General features: G+C 40.8%; 4 protein-coding genes and 1 non-coding gene across 7 annotated transcripts; 3 read left to right on the top strand and 2 right to left on the bottom strand.

Annotated features, from left to right (window-relative positions):
• Positions 1-1,706: 1,706 nt before the first annotated feature.
• Positions 1,707-2,576, top strand: LOC129103704 (syntaxin-11-like). The gene has a single exon (XM_054614290.1). The coding sequence runs from the start codon at positions 1,707-1,709 to the stop codon at positions 2,574-2,576; it is 870 nt and encodes a 289-aa protein (XP_054470265.1).
• Positions 2,577-4,548: 1,972 nt separating this feature from the next.
• stx11a (syntaxin 11a) lies at positions 4,549-8,444 on the top strand. Of its 2 annotated transcripts, none has more exons than XM_054614042.1 (2): positions 4,549-4,712; positions 6,278-8,444. In XM_054614042.1, the coding sequence occupies exon 2, from the start codon at positions 6,283-6,285 to the stop codon at positions 7,153-7,155; it is 873 nt and encodes a 290-aa protein (XP_054470017.1). In that variant the 5' UTR covers positions 4,549-4,712; positions 6,278-6,282; the 3' UTR covers positions 7,156-8,444. The 2 variants fall into 2 exon arrangements, with proteins under 2 accessions (XP_054470017.1, XP_054470016.1); XM_054614041.1 differs by having other exon boundaries at positions 6,248-8,444.
• On the top strand, positions 8,406-8,487 carry trnal-uaa (transfer RNA leucine (anticodon UAA)). The gene has a single exon. It is a non-coding gene; the product is annotated as a tRNA-Leu (tRNA).
• A 3,003-nt stretch (positions 8,488-11,490) lies between these two features.
• On the bottom strand, positions 11,491-17,191 carry fbxo30a (F-box protein 30a). 2 transcript variants are annotated; one of them, XM_054614337.1, is made up of 3 exons: positions 17,011-17,191; positions 14,136-16,205; positions 11,491-13,999 (listed from the first exon to the last, which is right to left on the bottom strand). In XM_054614337.1, exons 2-3 carry the CDS (start codon positions 16,146-16,148, stop codon positions 13,796-13,798), a joined length of 2,217 nt encoding a protein of 738 aa, XP_054470312.1. In that variant the 5' UTR covers positions 16,149-16,205; positions 17,011-17,191; the 3' UTR covers positions 11,491-13,795. The 2 variants fall into 2 exon arrangements, with proteins under 2 accessions (XP_054470312.1, XP_054470313.1); XM_054614338.1 differs by having other exon boundaries at positions 14,136-16,182.
• A 4,054-nt stretch (positions 17,192-21,245) lies between these two features.
• On the bottom strand, positions 21,246-23,543 carry si:dkeyp-110a12.4 (uromodulin). Its single transcript, XM_054614339.1, has 4 exons — positions 23,346-23,543; positions 22,790-22,884; positions 21,905-22,073; positions 21,246-21,678 (listed from the first exon to the last, which is right to left on the bottom strand). The coding sequence occupies exons 1-4, from the start codon at positions 23,436-23,438 to the stop codon at positions 21,520-21,522; spliced, it is 516 nt and encodes a 171-aa protein (XP_054470314.1). The 5' UTR covers positions 23,439-23,543; the 3' UTR covers positions 21,246-21,519.
• Between the last annotated feature and the right edge of the window lie 3,403 nt (positions 23,544-26,946).

The following is a 26,946-nucleotide window of genomic DNA, read 5'->3' as shown; positions in this document are numbered from 1 at the left end:
CTTGAGTTGATTCCCACAAGAGGGGGACAAATGAAACAGAAGGACTTTACGTTGTGTTTAAAGGGATATTTCAGCCTCATTCATGGAGTATTTTGTTCCCTCAGAACCAAGTTTCAGACGCTGAAAGAGTGAACAACCACAGCTGAGTGATGCGTCAACTTTGCCAAAAACACAAAGCCACAGTGACTCAAACTCATTGGAGGGCCGTTGGAAAGTCCTAATCACATACAAACCACTGCTGGCTGTGGAAATGACACAGCTTCCTACGCATCAACTGAAAAATAGATCTTCTTTAAATACACTTCTTTTTCTCTGGCTGAATGACTTATAGTCACCTGACAGTTGGTGGTTTCACAGCGAGTTGTACAACAACGAGAACTTAGGTGAGATTACATTTCATGAAACCGAAAGCTTGTGCTACTGCAAGACTTCATCACTAGTTATCATATGAACACTTCAGTCCCACCCCCTTTAAAAGATAGCTGATCTGAAATACTTCCTCTTTACTCTTCTTCTGCTTTGAGTGTGACTTCTGTCCTTGATAATATCTCACATATCTGCTTTTATTTGCTTGTTAGAGATATTGAGCTTAACATTCGTCTCTTTTCACGACCCTTCATGGCCTTATTAGACGTGAAAGATAAATAGCAAAAACAAAAAGTTCTCTAAGGTGACAGATGCATTGAGAATATAAAAGAATGTAAACACAAAATATATCAGTCATTATCTTTATAATGTATCCTAAAGAGGCTTGGCTTCACCTTTCTGTACGTCACTGCATGCCTCCATGTGAGACAACAGGAATGCAGAAAGTTTTGTTTCTAAAAACATCTCCTCTCAAACAGGTGTATAAGCGATGATGGATGACATTTATTTTAAATCATTCTCTCTTAACAGTCACGCTGCTTATTGGGCTGCACTATACTTTCTATGATCAGCCTGAAGAGACCGCAAACTGCACAAACTCCCATAAGAGTAAGGTATGTTTATTCTCTTATTATGAGTTCACATATTCAATATTTGAAAGGCTAGCCTGAGATGGCATTTTAAATGTTAGAAAATCGGAACTGAAAATACAGTTCAGATAAGAAAATGTTGAATCGAGGCCTCTTTACACTGACTCTTGTGGAAAAGTGTTTTGAAAATAATGAAAAACATACATTAAATTATTGTACAAATCAACAAACCAGACTTGTGCCGCTGGTTCATGACTGCTTTTTGTTAAAATAATAAGTATCTCCATTACTTAAAAGCAGATTACACACATGCTGAAATACTTTAGTACTTTTCTGCTTTTAAAACTTGTTTGGTAAGTCTTTAAAGGAGATTAAATGTCCTGCCCGATCACATGCAGTCATCTAAGATTGCACGATACTGAAGAAGTAGAAAATGCTCCCAGCTGCTTCACATATTGATTACAAAAGCTTTTGATTGGTTTGTGCCTGACTGAGTCCAAGTCTGTTAAACGTATTCAGTCGTGCTCAGGAAACATTCAACACAAGAACAAGTAGAAGCTTGTTTGTTGTGTCACTCCTTGTTTTTTTATGTCTGTGTTTTAGTTTGTATATTATTTTAGTGTTTTCCTTTTAAACATAAATGATGACCCTGGGAATCACTGCTCTAGTTTACAAAGAAGATGGAGAGATTCTCGCATCCACGTGAATACATCTAAGTCTTTTTGTGTTGTGTCATTTTTCCGTTCAGCCATGAGAGACCAGCTTAGTCACCTCCATCAGGTGCAGACTGACTCTGAGGGTTTCAGCACGGTGGAGCTGGACAATTTGTCAGATCATGAGGCAGCAGCATCATCACATCCTGTCCCGGACCTGGACGAGGTCCTGCAGGAGGCCCAACGGATACGTCTGGAGATCCAGCAGATCCAGAGCGACGTCATGGAGCTGAAAGATGTGAACTACCAGGCCTTAAACAAGACCTCGTACCCTCTGGCAACAAAAAGAGACTCCAATGCAATCGGGGCGGATGTCAAACGCAGAGGAGAGGCGGTGCTGCAGCGGCTGCACATGATGAATGCTCTCAGCAGAGAACTGGAGGCTCAGCGTGGCGGCTCCGACCCGGAAGCCCGCGTTGCTCGAACACAGTACCAGTGTCTCAGCGGCACCCTGCGGGAGGTGATGTGCAGCTACAACGACACCGAGATGAGCCACAGGGAGGCCTGCAAACGGCAGATCCAGAGGCAGATGGAGGTGGTGGACAGGGAGCTCAGCGCGGAGGAGCTGGAGGAGATGATGGAGAGCGGCGAGTGGAGCGTGTTCGGCGCCCAGGTGGAGGGCAAAACGGCTCGCTCGGCCTTCCTGCAGATCGAGAGCCGACGAGAGGAGCTGCTGGAGCTGGAGACGAGGATCCAGGGGATCCAGGAGCTGTTTCTGGACGTGGCTTTGCTCACAGAGGAGCAGGTGGCGATCGTCGACAACATCCAGAAAAACGCACAAAATACGGAAGTGAGCGTTCAGGATGCCGTGGTCCACCTGGACAGAGCGGTGGCTTATGATAGAAACAACCCCTTCAAGAAGATGTTCTGTTGCTGCTTTCCATGTATTAAAAGTTTGATGTCTTGAGGGTCAGTGGCTCCTCTGGTCCATGTGGTGAAAGCTGCACCACAAACTAAAGGAACATTGCTATAAAATGATCTGTTCCTTAAAAAAATCTGTTTTGATATTGACAATCTCACCACTAGCTCCATTTAGTAGCTGTTCTGGAGCTTTTGATCATTGTATCATGAGACTCTTACTGAATAACACTGGTTCCAGGGTGTTAGAAGCTATGGGTGTGATATTACAGCCCAGGATCATGGACGTTCGTCAAATAGGGACGAAATTTAATCTATTGGTTAGTGTCCAGAGACACAAATTGTCTTTTTTTTTTCGTGTCGCTCAGAACAAAAATTAAGCCAACGGAGAGTCAATTAGGAGTGTTATTCGTGGAGGAGACACAAATAACTGTAATAAGTGACTAAGCAACAGTCAATCATTTCCAAAAAACACTAGTCAGGGCGAAGCAACCTGGAGACCGGTGTTCGATATCTTGTTGTGCCTTAACCTAAGAGTTTGTTGATTTCTTGCCTAACCCTAAGCCCAACCATGTTGTTTTTCATTAACTTAACAAAGTGGTTTTGTTGCCTAAACCTAAGTCCTCACGAGAAAAAAGTCATGACAAGTGACTAAAAATAAAAACTGCAATTCATGTCCCTGAACACAAAACTATTTCACAAATAGCAGTGAGACTGGATATTTAAAAATTGCTAAAAAGAAAGTAACCATGACAACTGAGGCTCCATCTGCTGATGAAGGTCATGTGACGGAAGGTCAAAAAACCAGTGGGGGAATATAAACTCACTCAAATAATGTATTTATGTACAAATCTAATGTACTTGGACTCAACTTGTGTTTCCTTTCATGTTACTTTAGTAAAGTTTTCTTTTCTTTGTATATATATATATATGTGTGTATATTATTTTCTTGAGGGTTACTTAATTGATAAGAATGTAGGATAGGGTTATATAAGCATTATGCTTCTGCCTATGCCTTCTACTCATATTGTATACAAGATTGTATAAAGGTTATATTTATTGTATTGTGGATGATGGCTGAATAAAACACTACTGCTACTACTACTTTATACTTTATCCTCCACAACAATTCAGAGGCAAATATTTAGTACTTTTTATTCCAGTACAATTATTTGACAGCTTAAGTTACTTTGTTATTAAAGATTTTTACCTACAAAACATATGATAAACTGATAAAATGTGATGCACTTTTAAATATGAAACCGCCCCACAGTATGTAACTCTGCTCACACGTACAGTACCAGTCAAAAGTTTGGACACACCTTCTCATTCAACTGCTTTGAAGAATCTAAAATATAAAACATATTCTGGTTTGTTGAGCATTTGTTTGTTTACCACATAATTCCATATGTGTTCCTTCATAGTTTGGATGTCTTCAATATTAATCTACAATGTAGGAAAAAATAAAAATAAAAATAAAGAAAAAATCATTGAATGAGAAGGTGTGTCCAAACTTTTGACTGGTACTGTAAATGCATCAGTAGCTATAATATATAATAGTAAAACACTTGCATGGGTCATTTTTCAGCATTATGTTTACTTTTTTAATATTTAAAGTACACTTTGCTGATGATACATCCTTAATATTGTATTATAATGTATTATGTTACTTTTACTTACAGCTATTGAACTTGTGGGGAGACTATTTTGTCCCCTGCGGTTTTATGCTGTTTATGTCAGAATAATAAGGTAAATTGTTCCTCAAACAAGTTTAAAAAGTATTAAAAGGCTCAACGCTTTGATATTCATTATAACCATGAGAAGAAAGCGATGGTCGCCTCCTTCCTGGTGTTAGATGTGTGTGTGTGTGTGTGTGTGTGTGTGTGTGTGTGTGTGTGTGTGTGTGTGTGTGTGTGTGTGTGTGTGTGTGTGTGTGTGTTGTGTGTGTGGTGTGTGTGTGTGTGAGGGCGTAATCTTCCGTGTTGGCACCTGCTGCAGACTGTAAGTGTGTCAGTGAGTAATGTTTGTGTGACTGCGAGGAGCCTGGGGGTTAGTTCATTCCTCTACATGTTGAAATTGAACCATATAACGGAGAGAAAAAAGAGGAAATGAGTGTTTCCGTGGTCGCCTCTTCTGTTTCAGCGAGTTGAAGAAGTGTAGGACCGGTGGAGGATACCGCAACAAGGTATTTGTACTCTGTATTGTATTATTGTTGAGGTATAAACACTCAATTATTCCATTCATAGAGCCATAACTGCTTCAGGCGCATACATATAACCGCTTGCTGTTGTTGTCGAGTTTTTTTTTTCATTGTTATTTTCATCAAAGATGCTTCAAGGTTGTATTAATGTGGTCTATTTGCTTTTTATCAAACATTTATTTTACATTACACTAAAGTAACAGTTTGTCTCGATAAAAGAAATAACTGAGTCTTGAGTCGACGCTGATGGAAGCGTCACAGCTGAGGAAGTAACCATCAGTTTCCTCTTGAGTTTAAACAGATGCTATCATGTGTGTCTTCAGCAATACATCTTAAATAATTATTGATAATAATGCTTGTTGAAATGTAAGAATAACATTGTCTTGATTGATTTTTTTCCTATTTTTATACAAAAAAGTGTCCTAAACAAGTCCACACAACACAAAACAATATGTTTAAAAGATTAAATAATAAACTACAGGAATAACAATTTAAATTCAGATAAATTACTTATTTGAATTGAATTGAATTGAATTGAATTGAATTGAATTGAATTGAATTGAATTGAATTGAATTGAATTGAATTGAATTGAATTGAATTGAATTATAAAAATGATATGAAGGTGTCCAAATGTTCCTAGAATTCTCATCTCTTTCTCTTCTGGTCAATAAGATTTCTCTAAATGCAACATGACATCTTTCAACATCTAGTACGGGAAGGAGGGGTTGAATATTTTCAATTAAAAAGGATAAAGCTAGTGGTGGAGGAAGTATTCAGATATTTTACATAAGTAAAACTACCAGTACAACACTGTAGAAGTACCCCAAGACATTACAAGTAAAAGTCCTGCATGTATAATATCAGTAGAAGTACGGATGTATTTTTTGTAAGCAGACTGTACTTAAAGTATAACGAGTATATGTACTTATTTGCAGAAAAATGGAGACTATGAATGATTACTCTATAATATTGACGCATCATTGTGAAAACAGCATTATAATGTGTAGCTGGCAGAAGATGGAGCTAGTTTATAGCTACTTTACAGTTAGTTTAATCCAGTTTGGTTCCCAAACTGGGGTTCGGGGCCCTCAAATGGGTCAAAAAATTAATTCTGAGGGGTCATGAGAGAAGGTATAGGACAGGAGTAAATACAAAGTTCTACTAGACAAATTTGTATTAATCTTTGTATGAATTATTCTTGTTTTATGGAGGGGTTATGTGCTCCACTGTTGTTGGGACCAGTAACTTGCTGGGGTCTCCACTGGCTGCCTGGCAACACACATGACACCCTGTTTGTTATGTTTACACTTTGTTTTTGTTCAGATTAAACAAATAAGTTATCATATGTTCATTTATGAGCTTTAGGGGAGCTGCTAGGTGGATTGTGTTACCTTTAGACAGAGCCGTTTCTCTCTGTTTACAGTCTTTATGCTAAGCTAACTAGCTGGTTTGTATGTAACGCACAGGTATGAGAATAAACAGATTTACCCAAAATGTCTATTTTATCTCATGTCTAAAGGTCAGTAAAGGCTCCTGACTCCTCTTGCAGGCAAGATGAGGGACCGACTGTGTGAGCTGGTCAAGCCCACAGGAGAGGAGTACAGGCCCGCTGAGAACCCCGACCACAGCGCTGAGGATGAGGAAGTGGAGCAACAGGCCATCGTGTTTGAGGGAGAGGACGTGATGGACAACATCTACAAAGAGGCCCAGGTGATGAGGAAGGAGATGGAGCTGCTCAAACTGGACGTGAAGCGCCTCGGGAAGCAGAACACCAGGTTCCTCACGTCCGTCCGCAGGTTCAGCAGCATCAAACGGGACTCCAACGCCCTCGGCCGGGACATCAAGGCCAGAGGGGAGGCCATCTACGCCCGGCTGGAGAAGCTGAGGAAGCTGAGCAAAGAGCTGGAGGAGGAGCACGGGCCTGCGTCCGCCGTGGCTCGCATGGTGCGTTCACAGTGTGTGTCCTTAACCTCCGCCTTCCACAACGCCATATCCGAGTACAACGAGGCGGAGATGGTGCAGAGGGAGAACTGCAAGACTCGCATCCAGAGGCAGGCGGAGATCATGGGCAAGGAGGTGAGCAGGGAGCAGATCGACGAGATGATCGAGACGGGCAAGTGGAACGTCTTCTCGGATAACCTCCTCCTGGAGGGGAGGACTGCCAGGTCGGCGCTCAACGAGATGGAGACCCGGCACAAGGAGCTGCTGGAGCTGGAGGGCCGCATCAGGGACATTCACGAGCTCTTCTCCCAGATGGCGCAGCTGGTGGAGGAGCAGGGCTGCATGCTGGACAACATAGAAGCGAACGTAGGGGCGACCCAGGACTACGTCGCCAAGGCAACCGTTCATATCAAACAGGCGTTGGTATACAAGAAAAACAATCCATGCAAGAAACTCTTTTGTTGCTGCTGCCCATGCTGCAATTGAGACCACACAACAGTGTTATTTTTACTTCTCGATGTCACAAGACTAATCAAGGTTAGATTCAAATCAGCTTCCTGTGCAACAATGGTTGTAATAAATTGCTTTTTTTTAATTTATTAAACTCAAATGAAGCATTGTTAAGTAGTAGGCCTGTCCAAATTTCACACTCTTGTCGCCAATAGTTTGAGCTCTTCTGAGAAAAGGCCAACATTTCACACCACATAACCGTATGCAAATCTACGATGAGTTATGGGTGTTACATTTCCTCATAGCTACTGAAAATAATGTTTGCATGATTACTGTAAAGACACCCTTAATTTAATGCACAACCCCCAGCTTTGTTCTTCAATTTTCAGCAATTTGCAGAATTTTGTAATTTATATGAGATATTTAAGTAATGTGATTAAATATAAATAGACCAGTTTTCACAGACTAAATGAAGCTACTCTGTTTACTGGAACTGTAAGTAGGTCTATTTCTTATAACAGCCATTGCTTAACGAGCCCTTAAGAAACTCACAGCTTCTGGTTGTGGTTAGCTGTGGATGCAAGATAGATTTGAGTGGATTGTGCAACGACATGTCGGCCACCCCCATGTATAGTTATCACCGCCTTATAGGCCGGGGCGTTGGTTTTCTCAAGATCTGTTGCTTCACATGAAAGACAACTCTATTTGTAATGCCTCCACTTTTTCAGAGATTAAACTGGGTCATCTAACAAGCCCTTGCTTTCCTCAAGCTTCACTGATTTCTTTTTTTTCTCAGTCAATCAGATTTGCAATATGAAGCAGGTTGTTCTCAGATTGACAAAAAGAGCAACAGAATGAATGTGTACATGAGTGTTTGCTCAGGTAGAGCAAACACTAGATAGAGAATGGGAAAGTAATCCGGTCAGGGTACCCTCTGTTTGCACAGCCGGACCTATCTCATTGTTTGAGTGTACTGATAGCACAATTAAAATGTTCCTGCGTGTGGCAGTCCATCATCCACCGGGGGATTCCCAGTTACAAACAGTAAGTAGACTGGAGCTTAGAGGCCATCTTCAGTCTCCGTACTGTGACCTACATGTACTGACACATCAGTGGGTGTTTTCAGAATAACTGCTCATCCTTTGCTCTGTGTTGAATGGCACTTCCTCAGCACCGCTGTGTGGTTAGTGGTGGGCAGCGTGACTTCATAAAATGACTCAGATGAACCTACCTGTTGCTCTGACAACTGTCTTTATTATTTAGGGAGACGTTAGGGATGATTTTGAACCAGGATGGCCGAGTGGTTAAGGCGTTGGACTTAAGATCCAATGGACGTAGTCCTCGTGGGTTCGAACCCCACTCCTGGTAGAAATGAGGTTTTAAACGTATTATAAGTGTAGAAAAAAATAAAGAAATATAAATGTTATGATATCTGGTTGAATCGATTTGTGTTCATCATCTGTATTAAGCACTTACTTCTGTCCGCTATTGGGTCTGTGTTGACATGTTTACCTCAGATGAAAGCTTAGGTTATTCCTCATTTCAGTGTTTTATTTAACATTAAATATCGCTCCCTCCTTACATATAGCACCATAACGTTAACATGGGACTATTTTCCAGGCTCCTTAGTGTTTAAACATTGCGACATGCTAATTATCTTACTGACACACACCTGCAGACAATTAACTAATCAACGGAGGTTCAGAAACCGAGAGGAGACGCACCACGACGCTGATATATCAGGTAAGATTATGACATTTTATTTCCCTTTGCAATTATGATTTTTGGGTAAATAAAGACAGCACACTTCATTCACTTAGTAGCATATCTCGGCGTTAAATCAATATTTGAATGCATAATCTGGTCCAAGTGTAAATAAAACGGTAGTCCAACCACAACTTGAATGCATCCCTCCCGTGTTGACTGACAGGACTTCTAACGCAAGAAAACAGCAACAACGTGTTTATTGATGATTTTCTTAAGCAGTAAATGTTTTTATATAATCTTTGATGGTCTTAATAAGAGGGACATTGGCCTTTAACACTTAAAATCTTTTCTGGTGTCACTCAATTACACGTGAATATATATCTGTATGTTCTGCTTTAAAAACAGATTTTGCCTTTATTTACCATGCACTGTGTTTTTACATAAAAATGAGACAAAACCAAGTCACATGCTGATTTATCACAGTGGAGGGTGTTGACTAACGAGACTGTCTTCACAGAATGTTGCTCCTCCGTTGTTTGGATCTGGCGCCCTCTGGCTGTAAACAGGTAGAACTCATAATACACAGCACAGTTATAATATAAGGGGAACATTAGATTAAAGACTCTAAAACTTCAACTTAAACCGTTTGCAAGAAATTTGCAACTGTTTTCAATTATATTATTATATATCTGGATGGTCTTATTGTTTATGTATTTATGGATGTTTTTATTAACAATTCAATTCAATTCAGTTTATTTTGTATAGCCCAGAATCACAAATTTGCCTCAGAGGGCTTTACAATCTGTGCACATGCGACATCCTCTGTCCTTCCCTCACATCGGCACAGGAAAAACTCCCCTAAAAAACCCCTTTAACAGGGAGAAAAAAGGAAGAAACCTATGGGAGAACGACAGAGGAGGGATCCTTCTCCCAGGATGGACAGAATGCAATAGATGTCATGTGTACAGAATGAACAGCATAACAGAGATACAACACATTCAATGTATATGACATAAATGATTCATATAATAAGACTACTTATAATAACAGCAGCAATTATTACAGTAGAATTATAGTTATGAAAATAGGGATAGTAATGTGATTAATAATAATAATCGAAGTAGCAGTGGGTGTCAGTCGGCTCACAGCAGGAGGCACGACTACGGTCCAGGTACCACACGATTCATGGAAACCTGCAGAACGAGAAAGCAAAAGGGCTTCAGGGTGGAAGTAAAGCTAAAATGCTTAATGGTACAGGTAATAGTAATGTGACTAGTAATAATAATGGTGGTAGCAGTCGGTGTCAGCAGGGCCGTAGCAGGATGCACGACCACGGTCCAGGTACAGCCACGATTTATAGAAGCCTGCGAAGCGAGAAAGCACAAAGACTCCAGGGTACAAGCAAGTCAATAAGCGTAATAGTACAGGCAATAATAATAGTAATGTGACTAATAATGATAGTGGTAGTAGTAGTGGGTGTCAGCAGGGCCTCAGTAGGTGGCACGATGACAGTCCAAATATAACCCCGATTCCTGGGAACCTGCGAGGCGAGAAAGCACAAGAACTCCGGGGAAGAAGCAAAATCAGTAATGTGCATAAATAGGAGATTAATACATAAAGATGGAGGGAGAGAAGAGGAGAGAGGAGCTCAGCGTATCCTAGGTAGTCCCCGGCTGTCTAGGCATATAGCAGCATATCTAGGGGCTGGACCAAGGCGAACCTGAACCAGCCCTAACTATAAGCGCTATCAAAAAGGAAGGTCTTAAGCCTGCTCTTGAAAGTGGTGAGTGTGTCGGCCCCCCGGACTGAAACTGGAACCTGGTTCCACAGAAGAGGAGCCTGATAACTGAAGGCTCTGGCTCCCATCCTACTTTTATATACTCTAGGAACCACAAGTAACCCTGCATTGATTGAGCGCAGCTCTCTAGTTGGGTAATATGGAACTATAAGTTCCTTAAGATAAGACGGTGCCTGGCCAGTTAGAGCTTTGTAGGTAAGTAAAAGAATTTTAAATTCTATTCTTGATTTAACAGGGAGCCAGTGCAGAGAAGCTAATACTGGAGTAATATGATCTCTTTTCTTAGTTTTTGTTAGAACACGTGCTGCAGCATTCTGGATCAACTGTAAAGATCTAAGAGACCTATTAGAGCAGCCTGATAAGGAGTTACAGTAATCTAGTCTAGAGGTAACAAATGCATGAACTAGTTTTTCTGCATTGCTTTGAGACAGGATTTGCCTGATTTTCGCAATGTTACGTAAATGAAAAAAGGCTGTCCTTGAGATCTGTGTTATATAAGAGTTAAAAGACAGATCCTGGTCAAAGATAACTCCAAGGTTCTTAACGGTAGTGCTGGATGCTAGAGCAACAGAATTTGATGACCTCCCATTTGGTCACATTGGCCATTAGCCTGTTGAAGACAGTAGGGTTGATTCATTCCTGTCAAAGTTTTACAAGCTTTAACCCAAATACTCACTGTTCACTTTTTAATAAAATTTCTTATCTTGTACCCGACTTAAATATTTGAAAGTGTGCACAGCTCCCTTTCTACAATTGTCTCTGTTAACACTTTTGTCAGATGTAAAACCTTTTAGGGAGTTAAGTTAAAACAAAGCACTGTGAAGCAGCTGATCTATTTACAAAATAACTCAAACAACATTTAAAAACTGAGATCCTCTTTATTAAAATGCTCCAAAAGTCAAACAAATGAGGCTGGCATATTGTAGTGAAAAACACACTTCAGCAGGAGTGAAAACAAAGTGCCTGCAATGCATTCCTAAAAAAACAACAAAAGCGGTGCTCTGCAGATGAAATGCATTTTTTTTTATTATTGTTGTATGAACCTCAGTAGAACTAAAGATTAATTCAGTTCTCAGGTCATCCATTCAACTCCATCCACTAAACCTGAAGAATGAGGGCATGTGATCAGATCTGGCTGAGGTTCACTATGACACAAGTTTTATAAAGTTATTATGATGTTTAAAACCGATGCACTGTGCCTGAGGAATAATCTGTATGAAAACTGCTTGGAGTTAAACTGATGAAACAATCGTTCAAAGACATTAAACTCACATGCAAAACATGAGGGAGTGAAAATCTGGCTACTTTAGCAAAGACAACCTTTCAGCATTATAATTCAAATTTTACAGTACATGCCTTCATGTGCAAATCAATAATTCAAATACAAATCTAAACATTACAGTGGCAAATAGTTTTTTTTTTTTCTAAATAAAAGTACCAGTACAAGAAAATAAGTAAAAAAACCAAACATGGATCGGGACTTATTAGAATAAAAAGACAGCTTATCTCTGTCGTCACTTGGGCTTTACATCAAACTTCAAAAATATAAAAAACAAAATCACACAAATTCCTTCAAAGGATTATTCATTTTCTTCTTAGCAGTAATCGGTTACATTTTCAAACAATCTCCAATTCACATTGCAAAACATGTTAACATAAGTGAGCAAAATATGTCATGTTCATGTTTTGTTAGAACGCGTTTCTAAATCCAAACAAAAAAAAATATATAAAAGGTGTTCAAGTCTGATCGCTTCATAGAACGTCCACGCAGCATTTCTGGTGACACGCTATTTTCAGTTACTCAGTTATAAACACAACGCTGATGGATGACAAACATGTAAATTTGTTCGTCCATTAATGCAACACACACCGTTATGTTATTAGAATACTGAGCGGTACACCAGTCAGGTCCTCTAAGACCCCCACAACAGTCAAGCAGCTGACAAGTCTCCATGTCGTTCTCAGCTGGTTCTGTTGACTACACATAATGTGCTGCGCGACAAAGCTTCATGCTATAACCCTGAGACGCCAACGACATTAGAACACAGTGGACATGTAGTGAGAAAAACATACAACCATGATAAATAATGACTATGAACACGATTAGTGATGCTCATTTCTGGAGGGAAGCGTGTGCCCGTTTAATTTCTTAACACCTGGCCTGCAGGGTTTTTATGAGGTCTGACGCTGAGGGAGGCAAACCGAGCTGACCGCAGTCACTGATGGAGTACATTCATCATGTTGCTACATTTGTTTTGTTTTGTATAAAACCTACTAACAATTGCTGGTTAAACATAGCTGGTAGAACAGACAAACCACAGGCCAACCACAGCTAAAAATGTTTTGCTGTGGGGCTGTTGAATGGTGTTGCTTCATCGCTCATCTGACTAACACGCCAGCCCATTAGTCAGAGGCAAGATAAGAGAAAAGGGAAGATGGACCGCCTTTTGTTACTGCTATAACGTGCCAAACCACACTACATTTAAACACCAAACATGATGATGGTGAACAAATGATCAACACCCACAGTGAGGACAGTCCGGTAAAGTGGCCTAACACAGATGTTTGGTCAGTCTTTAAAATGTAGAACTCTACGAGCAGTTAGCAGAACACACGTGGTCACTCTAGGTATCAGGATAAGATATAAAAAACCGTGCAGGATACCAGTAAACTGTAAATCTCACTGAGATGTTCAGAACAACCTCATGACTAGAAAATCAAGTGTATCATAAGTTAAGGCTGTACTCTTACCGCCATTGTAGCACAGTACTGACTTCTTGATATAAAAAACAAATCTACATCAAAACATCTGGTTATTTATACAATGTCGGGGTAGATAAGAGTAAAACTTCAGTACACTGCTATTAATAAATCCATAAAAGTGGAAGATACAAGGCGAGCATTTACTTTGCTTGTTTACAGTCCTGATCTGTGACTGGAGCACGACAGCCTCTGCTATCGGACACATCAGCCTGCTACTAGCTCTGCCTTATTTAGGGGAGTGAAGATTATTTCCACTGTGAAGCAAAGGGCAAACAACAGTTTACAATGTTCAACTAGGAAGAGTTTTGTTTTTGAGGCTGGAAGAGACTTATGTCTGTAAACACTGGAGGAAACTACACGTGTATTTGCAGTTGTAATGGTCTCAGAAGTCCAAAAGATGCCTTCATCTTATGCTACTGGTTTGAGAACTGAGCGTAAACACCTTCCCTCTTTCGTGAGCTCCCGTGTGAAGCACATGCAGGGCAGAGGGATCGCCTCTTCCCGCCGAGTAATCTTATTGAACTTGCACTTCTTGAGGTGGTCGGCCATGCTGGCGATGTTGGCAAACTTCCACTCATTCACTGTGCCAAAGGCTGTGCTGAATCGCCACACCTGAATGACAAACAAAAGAGAATGGGTCAATGACTTCTCATGCTGTGACAATGTACAGTTGTACCATAGTTCCTTTAAAGAATCCAAGTGAAAACAGTTATCAAACTTATTTTTAAATTTGCAAATAACTACCAACCTTGTCTGTGATCTGCCATGAAGGAGACCCATCAGCACGCCGTTTCTTCTCCCACAGCAAGACGACCATGCCGCGCATCTGGAGCAGACTAGCGCACACGTCCCTCATGGTGCGGGACACTCTGGACAGTTGGCACAAGCTGAAGCTGTCCAGGAAGCTTGCTACATGTTGCAGTATTTCGAATGGGAGATTGCTGAGTTGATCGCACCGAGAGCCAAAGCGATAGGGTCTACTTGGGAGGTTGTCGCCAGCATTTAAGGGCAAACCCGGTTTCACCCCAAACGAGCCGAGGTGCCTGTCGTGGATGATTCTGAAGCCCTGTACAGACGGGCAAAATCGTCTTTGGGAGAAGGTGCAGCCGTAGTAGGCCAAGGGGCAGCGCTGCTCCATCCAGCCATTGAGTCCGGCGTGAATATCCCCGTGAACATTTTTGAAATGAGACGAAAACTCATCCCGCCGGAACAGCTGCCCACAAACAAACGTGAACATGGAGCGCTGCTTTGTTTGGTATCGGGCCACACACTCGAGCACCAGGTCCAGTCTGAGAGTGTGGAAGGGGCTCGGATTGGAGAGCTGTGGGCTGGCGTGATCGCAGGCTGAGGCCGAAGCGATGTCTCCCACCATTGTGTTGGTCGCAAGAATGGCTGAAGGGAAGGAGAACGTCTGAGTACCGAAGTCGATGTGGTAGCCATCGACAAACCTGCTGTCAGAAATTCCTCTGCCTCCTGGAGAGTCACCGAGGCAAAAGAGCAACGCCGCAGTGATGAGATCGATGCCGTGGAGCCCCATGGGGTCATCTGCTACTTCCAGGTCCGATGTGTCTACGGACTTGTCCTCCATCTTTGCTCGAAACAAGTAAGGGTCTGACAGCAGAGCCCGACGTCCATTAAATGTAAACATACTTATTCCTCTGAGCACTTCTACATTCTGTAGTTTACGCTCTAAACACCTATACCTGAGTTCAGTGGGTAACTGTTGTAAGAAATTATTTCTCACATGTTCGGACAGCAGGAATGGCATCGGACGTGGAACTGGTGCTTGTTGTAGCACCGGAGGCTCCAGTGCGACAACAGGCACGTAATTCTGAGGCACCTCAGGCCAGACGCGGTTGGACTCATTTATTGGCTCCTCGATTATGTTTTCCTTCTCTTCAAAAAACAACTCCACAAAATCGTTTTCTTCCACCCAGCTGATGGCATCTTCCTCTCCATCCGTCCCGACTGCGCAATCCACTCCACCTACGGCTCCAAGCTCGCATTCTGAATCAGAGTCGCTCTCCTGCATATCTACATTCTTCACACCCTCCGCGACATAAACATCACGACTGTCACCATTTTCTCCATTGTGGAGGGCTCCGTTCTTCTCAGTCTTTTCGCCATTTATATTCCCAACAATTACTTCAATATCCTTGGCATTAGCAAGGATGTCCAAGGCCGCTGCTAAACTTCTGCTCGTATCCACTGAGGCTCTGTACACCCCACTATAGGGCTCCTCTTCCATTTCAACTGTTCCATTACCTAACACTGTCTCTGGTAGACTTGATGCAGTGGCCATTTTGTCACTTTCAGCTGCTTCCTTATCTCCATTCCTTGACACGGTGGTCGTGACCTTCAGGGACTCCAACAACATCCTCTGATCCTGCAGAGCCAAGGCCATGTCTAGCTGCTCCACCTCGGCAAAGTCTTTGCTCAAGTTTTCATAGGACTTCTGATCGGAGTAGCTCACGGGCCAGCGATTCCACTCCATAGTACAGCACACTATACTGGCCGGGCACGTCGCAAGGTGCTGTGCCATCCTGATCCTCGCAATGGTGAACGGGCAGCCAAAAACGCTGTTGAGGCACGGCAGCCGTTCATATGGACACAGCAGACGGTGTTCCTCTAGTTTGCACGAGTGAAAAACTGCCCCGCAGACAAGAGGACAGCAGATGAGGTTGCAGCAAACGTCGGCCTCTGGTCTCACCATGCATCTTCTGTTGAAGCATTTGAGGCAGTGGGGGTGCAGGCCCTCCATTATCTTTACTGTGTCGCTCCTTGCCCAACTGGTTCTGGCAGGAAAAAAAGTTCAACCCTGAAAGGTCAAAACAATAAAATACTTATTTCGCAAGTCTTAAACTAAATACAAGCCATAACAACAAAGCCTAAATAGGAAGCAGCCGGCTGTAACAAAGCATGCTGCTGTTACTTGAGCCCATAAACAGTATTGCAACAGACATAACACACGAGGTGCACTGCCTTCTCACTGCTCTGTAACTTAGTCTCATGTTTACTAAACATAAAGTCTGTTCACTAATCTTTCACAACACCCCTCTTAGGTTTCCTGGTAACTTTAGGGCAAACCTGACCCCCTCACCTTTCTGCTCTGAAAACTGCCAGTCAATTTCAGATTTGTGAATTTCAACATCTTCAGCAAACTAAATGTTAAATCAAATCCCTCTGAATCATCAGCCTCTGGTTTATTTGGTAATGTTACTGGTGTGAAGGGATTTGCAGGATGATGAATGCTGGCTAAAGGGCCACCAAACAGTAATTTAAAGCCCTCCACCATAATCCCCCACAAGACACCTCCTGTATTGTTGAAGACTTTGCAGCCATGGTGAGCAACAGCTGGTTAAATTACATAAGCACAGCCAGCAAGTTAGCAAACAGCTAAAAACACAAACAACCGGCTCTAATCATTATAAACTATTATAATCTGTATATCAATAACACCACCATGCTCTAATGTACTGTAATAAACTGTCATCATGATGAGTTCATAAGTCAACAAAACTTTATGAAGTGAAACAAAAGAGCATCAACAACATGGCCAGAGAGTTAGCATTAGCAGCTAAACTTCGTTAGCACACTCGGCTAGCTAGTTAGCTGCTGCTTACCCGAGTCACGTGGTTCTCCGGGTGTCTTTTATCGATCCTTCTGTACTTATACAAGTCCCGTCGTCATCAGCAACGTGACATGAACCTTTTTTAAATGTACTAAATGTGTCCCAACTCTTCTGCTGCTGTGAACTGGCTGCGGCTGGTTCCTCGGCTGTGAGTCCTGCTGCTGCTCTGAGTCGGCGTGTGTTGATCCTGCTGGTGTGCGACGTCGCCGTGCTACGTCATCACGTAAAGGGACGAGTCATTAGGTTTTTTTTTGACCTATTAAAGGGGGCCCTGAAATAGACAGAGGGGGGGAATACCCCGAGGACAGTTTTACATTTAATCACTGGTGAAATGGATCTGTGCTGGTATTTATGGGTGCAGACTCTGCACCCATTCAATTTAGAATGACTTTTATAAAACTATATAAAAGTGTGTGTATATATATATATATATGTATGTATGTATGTGTATATATACAGTGGGTACGGAAAGTATTCAGACCCCTTTAAATTTTTCACTCTTTGTTTCATTACAGCCATTTGCTAAAATCGAAAAAGTTCATTTTTTTTTCCGCATTAATGTACACTCAGCAACCCATCTTGACAGAAAAAAACAGAAATGTAGAAATTTTTGCAAATTTATTAAAAAAGAAAAACTGAAATATCACATGGTCATAAGTATTCAGACCCTTTGCTGTGACACTCATATTTAACTCACATGCTGTCCATTTCTTCTGATCCTCCTTGAGATGGTTCTACTCCTTCATTGGAGTCCAGCTGTGTTTAATTAAACTGATTGGACTTGATTAGGAAAGGCACACACCTGTCTATATAAGACCTTACAGCTCACAGTGCATGTCAGAACAAATGAGAATCATGAGGTCGAAGGAACTGCCCAAGGAGCTCAGAGACAGAATTGTGGCAAGGCACAGATCTGGCCAAGGTTACAAAAGAATTTCTGCAGCACTCAAGGTTCCTAAGAGCACAGTGGCCTCCATAATCCTTAAATGGAAGAAGTATGGGATGACCAGAACTCTTCCTAGACCTGGCCGTCCAGCCAAACTGAGCAATCGTGGGAGAAGAGCCTTGGTGAGAGAGGTAAAGAAGAACCCAAAGATCACTGTGGCTGAGCTCCAGAGATGCAGTAGGGAGATGGGAGAAAGTTCCACAAAGTCAACTATCACTGCAGCCCTCCACCAGTCGGGGCTTTATGGCAGAGTGGCCCGACGGAAGCCTCTCCTCAGTGCAAGACATATGAAAGCCCGCATAGAGTTTGCCAAAAAACACATGGAGGACTCCCAAACTATGAGAAATAAGATTCTCTGGTCTGATGAGACCAAGATTGAACTTTTTGGCGTTAATTCTAAGCGGTATGTGTGGAGAAAACCAGGCACTGCTCATCACCTGCCCAATACAATCCCAACAGTGAAACATGGTGGTGGCAGCATCATGCTATGGGGGTGTTTTTCAGCTGCAGGGACAGGACGACTGGTTGCAATTGAAGGAAAGATGAATGCGGCCAAGTACAGAGATATCCTGGAAGAAAACCTCCTCCAGAGTGCTCAGGACCTCAGACTGGGCCGAAGGTTCACCTTCCAACAAGACAATGACCCGAAGCACACAGCTAAAATAACAAAGGAGTGGCTTCGGAACAAGTCTGTGACCATTCTTGACTGGCCCAGCCAGAGCCCTGACCTAAACCCAATTGAGCATCTCTGGAGAGACCTGAAAATGGCTGTCCACCAACGTTCACCATCCAACCTGACAGAACTGGAGAGGATCTGCAAGGAAGAATGGCAGAGGATCCCCAAATCCAGGTGTGAGAAACTTGTTGCATCATTCCCAAGAAGACTCATGGCTGTACTAGCTCAAAAGGGTGCTTCTACTCAATACTGAGCAAAGGGTCTGAATACTTATGACCATGTGATATTTCAGTTTTTCTTTTTTAATAAATTTGCAAAAATTTCTACATTTCTGTTTTTTTCTGTCAAGATGGGTTGCTGAGTGTACATTAATGCGAAAAAAAAAAAAAATGAACTTTTTCGATTTTAGCAAATGGCTGCAATGAAACAAAGGGTGAAAAATTTAAAGGGGTCTGAATACTTTCCGTACCCACTGTATGTGTGTGTGTGTGTGTGTGTGTGTGTATATATATATATATATATATATATAACTATATTTCGTAGTAATTTGCCTCTGCACTATACTTTTGCTCTGGTTTATGCTTTAAGATGCTTGTTTAAGAAAGGAGATGCACTTATGACTTCTGGTGACTAGTAGTTCTCTTGAATACCTATGTTGAATAAACTTCCTGTAAGTCGCTTTGGATAAAAGCGTCTGCTAAATGACTGTAATGTAATGTAATAAAAGGATAACATAGTGGTTGATGAAGTGCTAAGGAAATGGCCTGTGTAGTCAAAGCATGATAAAGCATATTTACATATTTTCATAATTACAATTCTACTATAATAATTGCTGCTGTTATTATAAGTAGTCTTAATTGTTTTTTTCCTTCGTTACTCTGCTTACTACTGTGATTATATGAATCATTTATGTCATATACATTGAATGTGTTGTATCTCTGTTATGCTGTTCATTCTGTACACATGACATCTATTGCATTCTGTCCATCCTGGGAGAAGGATCCCTCCTCTGTCGCTCTCCCATAGGTTTCTTCCTTTTTTCTCCCTGTTAAAGGGGTTTTTTAGGGGAGTTTTTCCTGTGCCGATGTGAGGGAAGGACAGAGGATGTCGCATGTGCACAGATTGTAAAGCCCTCTGAGGCAAATTTGTAATTTGTGATTCTGGGCTATACAAAATAAACTGAATTGATTTGAATTGAATATTCCTCTGCTATTGTCCAAAAAACTATTAAACATACCACTGTTCACTGGCTGCTTCCTAACCCCCTCCACGATACGGGAGTGGATAGATATAGTAAATTACATTTATGTTATGGAAAGGATTACTTTTTCCCTTCGTCTTCAGAAAACTGTGTTCATTCAATTATGGAACAAGTGGGTGAGATATGTAAAACCCTTAAGACAAGATTTTGTGGAGGTACTGAATGAATGACCCTGTAATGTTGCCTTAATTTAGCAAGCCTCGTCGACCTTTATTTCATTCTCTCTCAAGTCACCCCCTAACATGTTATTATTATTTTTTTCCTTTGACTTTCTCTCTTTTAATCTGTACTTATTGTCTACATGTACACACTATACCTCTCCCAAAATGTACAAAGTTACCCAATTTTGAAAAAGGTTGACAGCAGAAGAAAGAAAATTGCCCTTGGGCTGATGTGTGTTTTTGAATATAACTGTCAAAAAAATAAAGAATATAAAAAAAACATACCACTGTTGCACTGGATTACATGGGCAGTGTATTATTTTTTTTTGATCCCACATTTCTTGTCCTGTTATGTAAATGTTCATTCATGTTCACGTGTAATCAATCTGCTAAAATAATCCACAACAAATTCATTGTTTACTCCCTTTTGAAAAAACAAACAAGTGACGCAGAGACGGTGAGGATATAAAAGTATTGAGACAGACAGTTATTTTTGGTCTTTTTAACAGGATTTTTTGACAGTGAGAAAAGTGAAAATAAAACCAAATACTATTCTCCTGTCATAAGTAAAAGTAATGCAGTTAAAGTATTAAAAACCAAATAACTTCTTAGTTAATACCAGAAAGTACTCACTTTTTCACCCTGTAAAAGTGTATTATATTATTATCTTTATTTTTTTACTATGTATTGTTGTGTAAACAGCAGTTTAATCCTGTTGCTGGCGGAGCTAATTTGAACTATTTCATACTGTTGGGGGGTTTAATATAATGATTCACCTTTTTTTATGGTCATAACAAATGCTTTGCAGATTCAGGTTTTAGTTTAATACATAGTAACTATAGCTGTCTGATAACTGTAGTGGAGTAAAATAACAATATTTCCCTCTGAAATGTAGTTAAGCGGAAGTACAAAGTAGCATGAAATGGAAATACTTGTGAAGTACCTCAAAATGGTGCTTGACTACTTGAGTATAACCTTTTTCACCACTGGAAAAATAACAATCAAGATGACACTTGAGGGAGACCTTTTATTAAGTTGATTTCTTACAATTCATAAAAAAAAAGATTCTATAAAAAGAAACATGCAGGATTTTCATCATTATCATTATTATAAATCACACCTGTACCTGTGTGTCTGTATTTTTTTACATGTTTATGTGTTTGTGTGTGCATTTCTTAGATCAAAAAGGTCCGTGATGCCCTGATTCATGAGGCCACCTCTGAGATGTGGTGGATGTTGGACAGAGTGAGCTGCGCCTCCCTCGCTGGGTAGAAACGTCTGGAGCGAAACCACAGCCTCCCAAACACTCCTGAGATCAGCAGCAAGATGACCAGCAGCCCTCCGAGGACAAAAGTCTCCACGTGAGGGAATCCGCCTGCATCTACAGAGAAAAGGACACAGGTGGAACCACACTTTTTATATGAATTGGATACACTTTTATCTAGAAGATTTAATAGCTAAAGCTCTAAGATCCATATGAGATACAGAGATGAAATAAACCTACTCGGACTGGGCTGTTCACTGTTGAGTAGTCGTCTGATTGGTCCATAAGACACCGTATGGGACAGAGGGATGTCTCTGCGTGTCCTGATGAATTCTTCTTCACTGGAACAGTTCTGTTTGGCAAATATATGAGTAAACCAACAGAGAAACAGGTCCGTATGTCAAGCAGTGCACATAACAAATTAAGACAGCTTAACTACTCAAGATCATATGGCTGAAAAACAATTCTGGGCCAATGGGTCTATATTAAGGACATAAGCTGCACATATAGCAGGCTACTTGTCTCAACGGGCCTCTGACTACCAGTTTGAGGAATGGGTGTTGCACGAGTTCACTCACAGGCTGACACAGCCCCGGGGTGTTGTGGCAGATCTGGATGTTGCAATGGAGGAAGACGTTGGTGTAAGAGCTGCCAACAAACTTGAACATTTGTATCCTGAACGTGGCCTCTGGGCCCTGGCCATTCTTTGGCACACTCAGGGTCTGTTCGTTTGACAACACGGGGCAGCTACGGGGAACGGAGACAAAGAAGTCAGGGAGGCCCGGTGTTAGTGAGAATGAAATACTGTACTTTAAAAATAGAGACAAGGAACATATTTCAAGTAGAAATAATTAAAATACTATCCAAGAGATTCAACACAGTGTGAGATAGAGTTGTATTTTACTTTCCCTCTGGCATTTAAAAAATCATTGTGCATTTCATTGCCCTGCTGTTGCTTACAGTTCCAAATACTGCCTGGTTGTCAAGGACATGCACAGCTGTCGAACTGAAATGCACGTGGCCTCTCAGACAGGCGTCACATGACCAGGCTCTGAGAGTGTCTGGCCAGCTCTCTGAGCAACAAATTCTCTAATTTCAGATTTCAACAGTGTGCCTGTAAGAGGACTTAGAGGTGTGTGTGTGTGTGTGTGTGTGTGTGTGTGTGTGTGTGTGTGTGTGTGTGTGTGTGTGTGTGTGTGTGTGTGTGTGTGTGTGTGTGTGTGTGTGTGTGTGTGTGTGTGTGTGTGTGTGTGTGTGTGTGTGTGTGTGTGTGGAAATAGCACACATGCCGGTTGTAAGCAGGTTTCAACATAACAAATACAAAGTATCTCAACCTATTTTGTTCATATGGAAAAGGACAGTTTATGCAACTGTCTTGCTGCACTATGAGATGTTTCTTTTTTTCCCTATTTGCACAAATTGCATAAGAAATCTGCTTTTATTTGAACTGTTCTAGGGTCTACCTGTCTCGGATGAAGGTGTACTGAATATTGCTGTATGGGTCGCTGGTCGGTGTAGCCCAGCATCTGTCCATACGCAGCATCAGTTGCGCCGGTATCTGTCAGACAAAAAGAGTACAGTCGTTCTTTACATAAGGTTATTGCTCTTCCATGCTTGGCCACAAACTCATGATTCATATTAAGTAAACAACAGCTGTAGCCTGTACCAAGAGGTTATAATGACATAGGAGAGAACAGGAGCAGCACTCAAATTACTATCTGGTCATGGGTCCAGTGTTAGATTTCTACCATTGATAGGAGCATCCATAAAGTACTGCTTAATGTTGTGCAACAACATGCTTAATCTACTCCAAAAATAGCTGTCAATAGTAAGAACACTTAAATGTGTTTTTCAAAGCTCAAAATAAAAAATCTCTGGACTATTATTACATTTTACTACCATTTATCCTTTATGGCATATCATCAAAAACAGAAAATACTGCCCTACATGACTAAATTGTACACAATCATCAGTATGTAATATCTTAATACTCTGTAGTTTCACTCAGGGTGATTTTACCATGAAGACTTTCACAAAGATGTTATCATCCAGCGTCAGTGACGGCACAGTGGTCCATCTGTCCTCAAACGCTGCGTCTTTGTACAGTAACATCGACACGGAAAAGTTCCCATCCTCTGTGTTCAAAGTGATGGTTCTGTAGATAAACAGGATTAAAGACGCCACATGTTAAAAACAAATAATAAAAAAACATTCAGGAGTCGGTTAAATTTAAACTAAACACTTACCTGACGTCAACTCTGATCATGTTTTCACCGTTGGGTTGTTGCACCAGGTAGTTGAGCGGGTAGCGACACACAAATGTTATGTTGATATAGTTCCTCGTTATAACTTCCGAATCGTTGTTGTGTATGGTGTTTATGAACATGATGTGTGTATCATCTGAGGCCTGAGGAGAGAAGATTAAATAAAGTCAAGTTAGACACATTTTATTATCTGAGTGCAAAACATTTCTGCAACAGTATTTTTCTTTGCCAGAACAGGAATAGATTTCCACTCAGCTAATTTGTGTGTGAACAACTGCAGAAGTGTTAAGTGAAAGGGAGCTGGAAGAGAGCAGGTTTCTTGTATCATGAGGGCGTCTCTTCTTGCATTTTTCATTTAATTAAGTCAATCAAAACCTCCGGCAGCTCAACAATCCTGGTGGTGACACACTGACCTACACTCATCTACATGGGCCAAACATTAAACAGCAAAGTCTTTCCACTCTTTTAAATTCCTATAACTGTATGCAACTATAATGAAACATTATTATTGATTAACTTGCTGATTATTGCTTTGTTTAAGTTATTATTCATTTGATTTATGTAAATTGTTAGAGCACTATTTTCCTTTCGTATAATACATAAAATAGCAGCAAAACCTCATATCTGGAGAATGTTTGGTATAATTGCTTGAAAAATGATTTTTAATGACAATTATTCAATTATCAAAAGGACCCCAGGAAGATAAGCTGTTAGAAACTAATCCAAATTATTAAATGAAACATCTGCTGATTAATGTTCTCAACAGACCAAATGATTGATTTGACTAATTGTGTCAGTGCTTCAGCATTCAAAGGCTAAAGAGATGGTTGACTGACAGTACTGACTTGGCACTGTGCAAGGACAGCAGTACATGACCTAACGGCTGCAACTAATAACTATTTTCATTAGTAATTAATCTGCCAGTTATTTTTCTTGATTAATTAATTAGTCTTTGGTCTATAAACCATCAGATAAAAAGTAAAAAAGATAGCCCAAGATAGTATCAATAAATGTCTTGTTTTGTTTAACCAACAGTTCAAAAACCCAAAATATAAAGTTAACCACATTGTAGGACCAAGAAAAGTAGCAAATACTCACTTTTGCAAACCCAGAACCATCAAAAGTTGTGCTTGTAAAACAAGTTAAATGATTGATTATTAAAATAGTTGCTATTATCATCCTTTCACACAATGTAAATGTGAGTGATACTGCTCAATATTAAACTGTTTGCAGCTGACCTAGGTGAAAATGTAAAAAGTGGACGAAGAAAAGATTGTGTCCAAGGTTCGTCTGGTCTCCTGCTGAGTGCAGATGGAGGATGACTTTCCTTGAGCTCTAACATTTGAGACATCTTTTACTACCTCTTTGTAAACACAAGCCCCCCCCTATGAGCACCACTGACGGGTCTCTGCAGCGAGCAACAGGTCTTCAATACGCCACAACAGATCCCCACTGGCACCTGCACTTATAACTGGGCAACATGAAGGCCCTCTGTCTCACAAATGTTGAAACCTGACCGAGGACGCTGTCATGTTTCCATAAAAATGGCTGACCTTTAAACCAAACAATTCCATCATTTCTTCTGTTGACGGCAGGTTTCAAAAGTTTTCAAGGTGAAAGCATGATTGACAGCTATGGCATTCTTCTCCTCTAGCAACAGCCATCTAATCCAGAGCCGGCTTACTTTTCTCAGCGGCGTATGCAAAAAAAACTTGTAAAACTGCTGAGGTGGAGCACTGGGAGATTTCCTCCCTGTTGAAAGCTGTGTTAACCTTTTGCTTGCTTTAAAAGAAAAAACGTCATGCATTCCAGACGAGCAACTCAAGGCCACTCGTGTGCTGGAGTAGGGATTTACACGTTTCCCAAAATCCACGAGTGGCTGGATTGAAATAATCAGGAGTCTAGTTGGCCAATAATGTATGGCCTTCCTATTCAGTAAACATCAACAAATAATCATCATTTCCATGTAAATCCTGATAATTTAGAACCACAGGGCCATTCAGGGTTTCCTTGCTGCTTTGAATAAGGTCCTGCGTTGTTGTAGGGAAAAGGAACAACGCCGCCCTTCTTTCTTGACATACACGCCACCCCCCCTTCTTTTCACTTCACTCCTTTCTGTCTGGGCTCAGAGTATGTGCCTCTTTTCTCTGTCCATCTTATTGTACTTGCTATGAGCTAATTCCATAGTACCCGTCTGAACACAGTCCACATTTACGTCACAGCAGAAAAAAAATCGTCTGGTCTTATTCAAGTTATCTTTTACTGTTATGTAAAGTGCAATAAATCGGCTGAAGTAGCTCCGTTTTTTTGGCAGTGAAAAAGATCCTGATTGGGGGGCCCAGTTCCCACGGCAACCGTAGACATCGTAAAATAGTTGATTTATTATGATGGGGATCTTATGTCGTCAATAATGGAGATACCAAGTGTAATTTGTCTTCATCCTTTGTTAAGGGTTGTTCTAAATGTCTGAGTTCACGTGCAGTATTTGATTAGTTAGACTCTTTGACTAGTGCAGACATGGCCGGACTAAAGTTGGCAAAGACTTTAATGCAAAAGAAGGTGAATACCATTATTGTTCCACAGTCAGAGAGATTTGTCTTAATGCTGAAAACGTAGTCATCTCCGACCTCAACGCCACGGCACTCCGGATCATTTAAATGCAAATCCCAAACCTAAACAAACACAACAAAAAAATGAATAAATAATTGATCAAAATCACACTGCACATAATTTAGGACATCAGTGAAATAAAAAAAGAGAAAATAGTTTTTTTGGTGCTCACTTACATAAACTGGAGGCACTTTGTTGAGGAAAAAAGCACTGGGAATAACAACCTCCATATGGTCGTTGGTACAAATCACAGTGTCATTGAGCTCTAACAGAAAGAAGATAAAAACAGATTAAATCCCACACAAAACAAACATTAGTTTTTCCCTGTTTTTCCCATTTTCCCTCCAAAGTAAAGATATTTATATTCACTTTGTGTATTATCACATATTTTAAGTCTCATAGAAAATCTGTATGTTTTACACACAAAGGCCAGCCACTGATATCTAAATATCAGTGGTGAAACGTTACTAAGTACATTTAGTCAAGTACTGTAGTATTTCCATGTTCTGCAACTTTATACTTCCACTCCACTACATTTCAGAAGGCAATATTGCAGCTAAATATACTTTTCAAATAAGATTTTACAAACAAATAATATGATTTATTCTTAGAATATAATGTATTTTTTAGATTAAACTACCCGAATAGTATACATAGTAGGTAAAATTAGCTTCACTTCAACCATCTCCAAAATTAAAATACTGCTCACCCGTTAATGCATCAAAAATAATGATCAAATATTATGT

The sequence above is a fragment of the Anoplopoma fimbria genome, chromosome 15 (assembly GCF_027596085.1).
Source record: "Anoplopoma fimbria isolate UVic2021 breed Golden Eagle Sablefish chromosome 15, Afim_UVic_2022, whole genome shotgun sequence".
Classification (NCBI taxonomy): domain Eukaryota; kingdom Metazoa; phylum Chordata; class Actinopteri; order Perciformes; family Anoplopomatidae; genus Anoplopoma; species Anoplopoma fimbria.
This window is presented reverse-complemented; position numbering and strand designations above follow the sequence as displayed.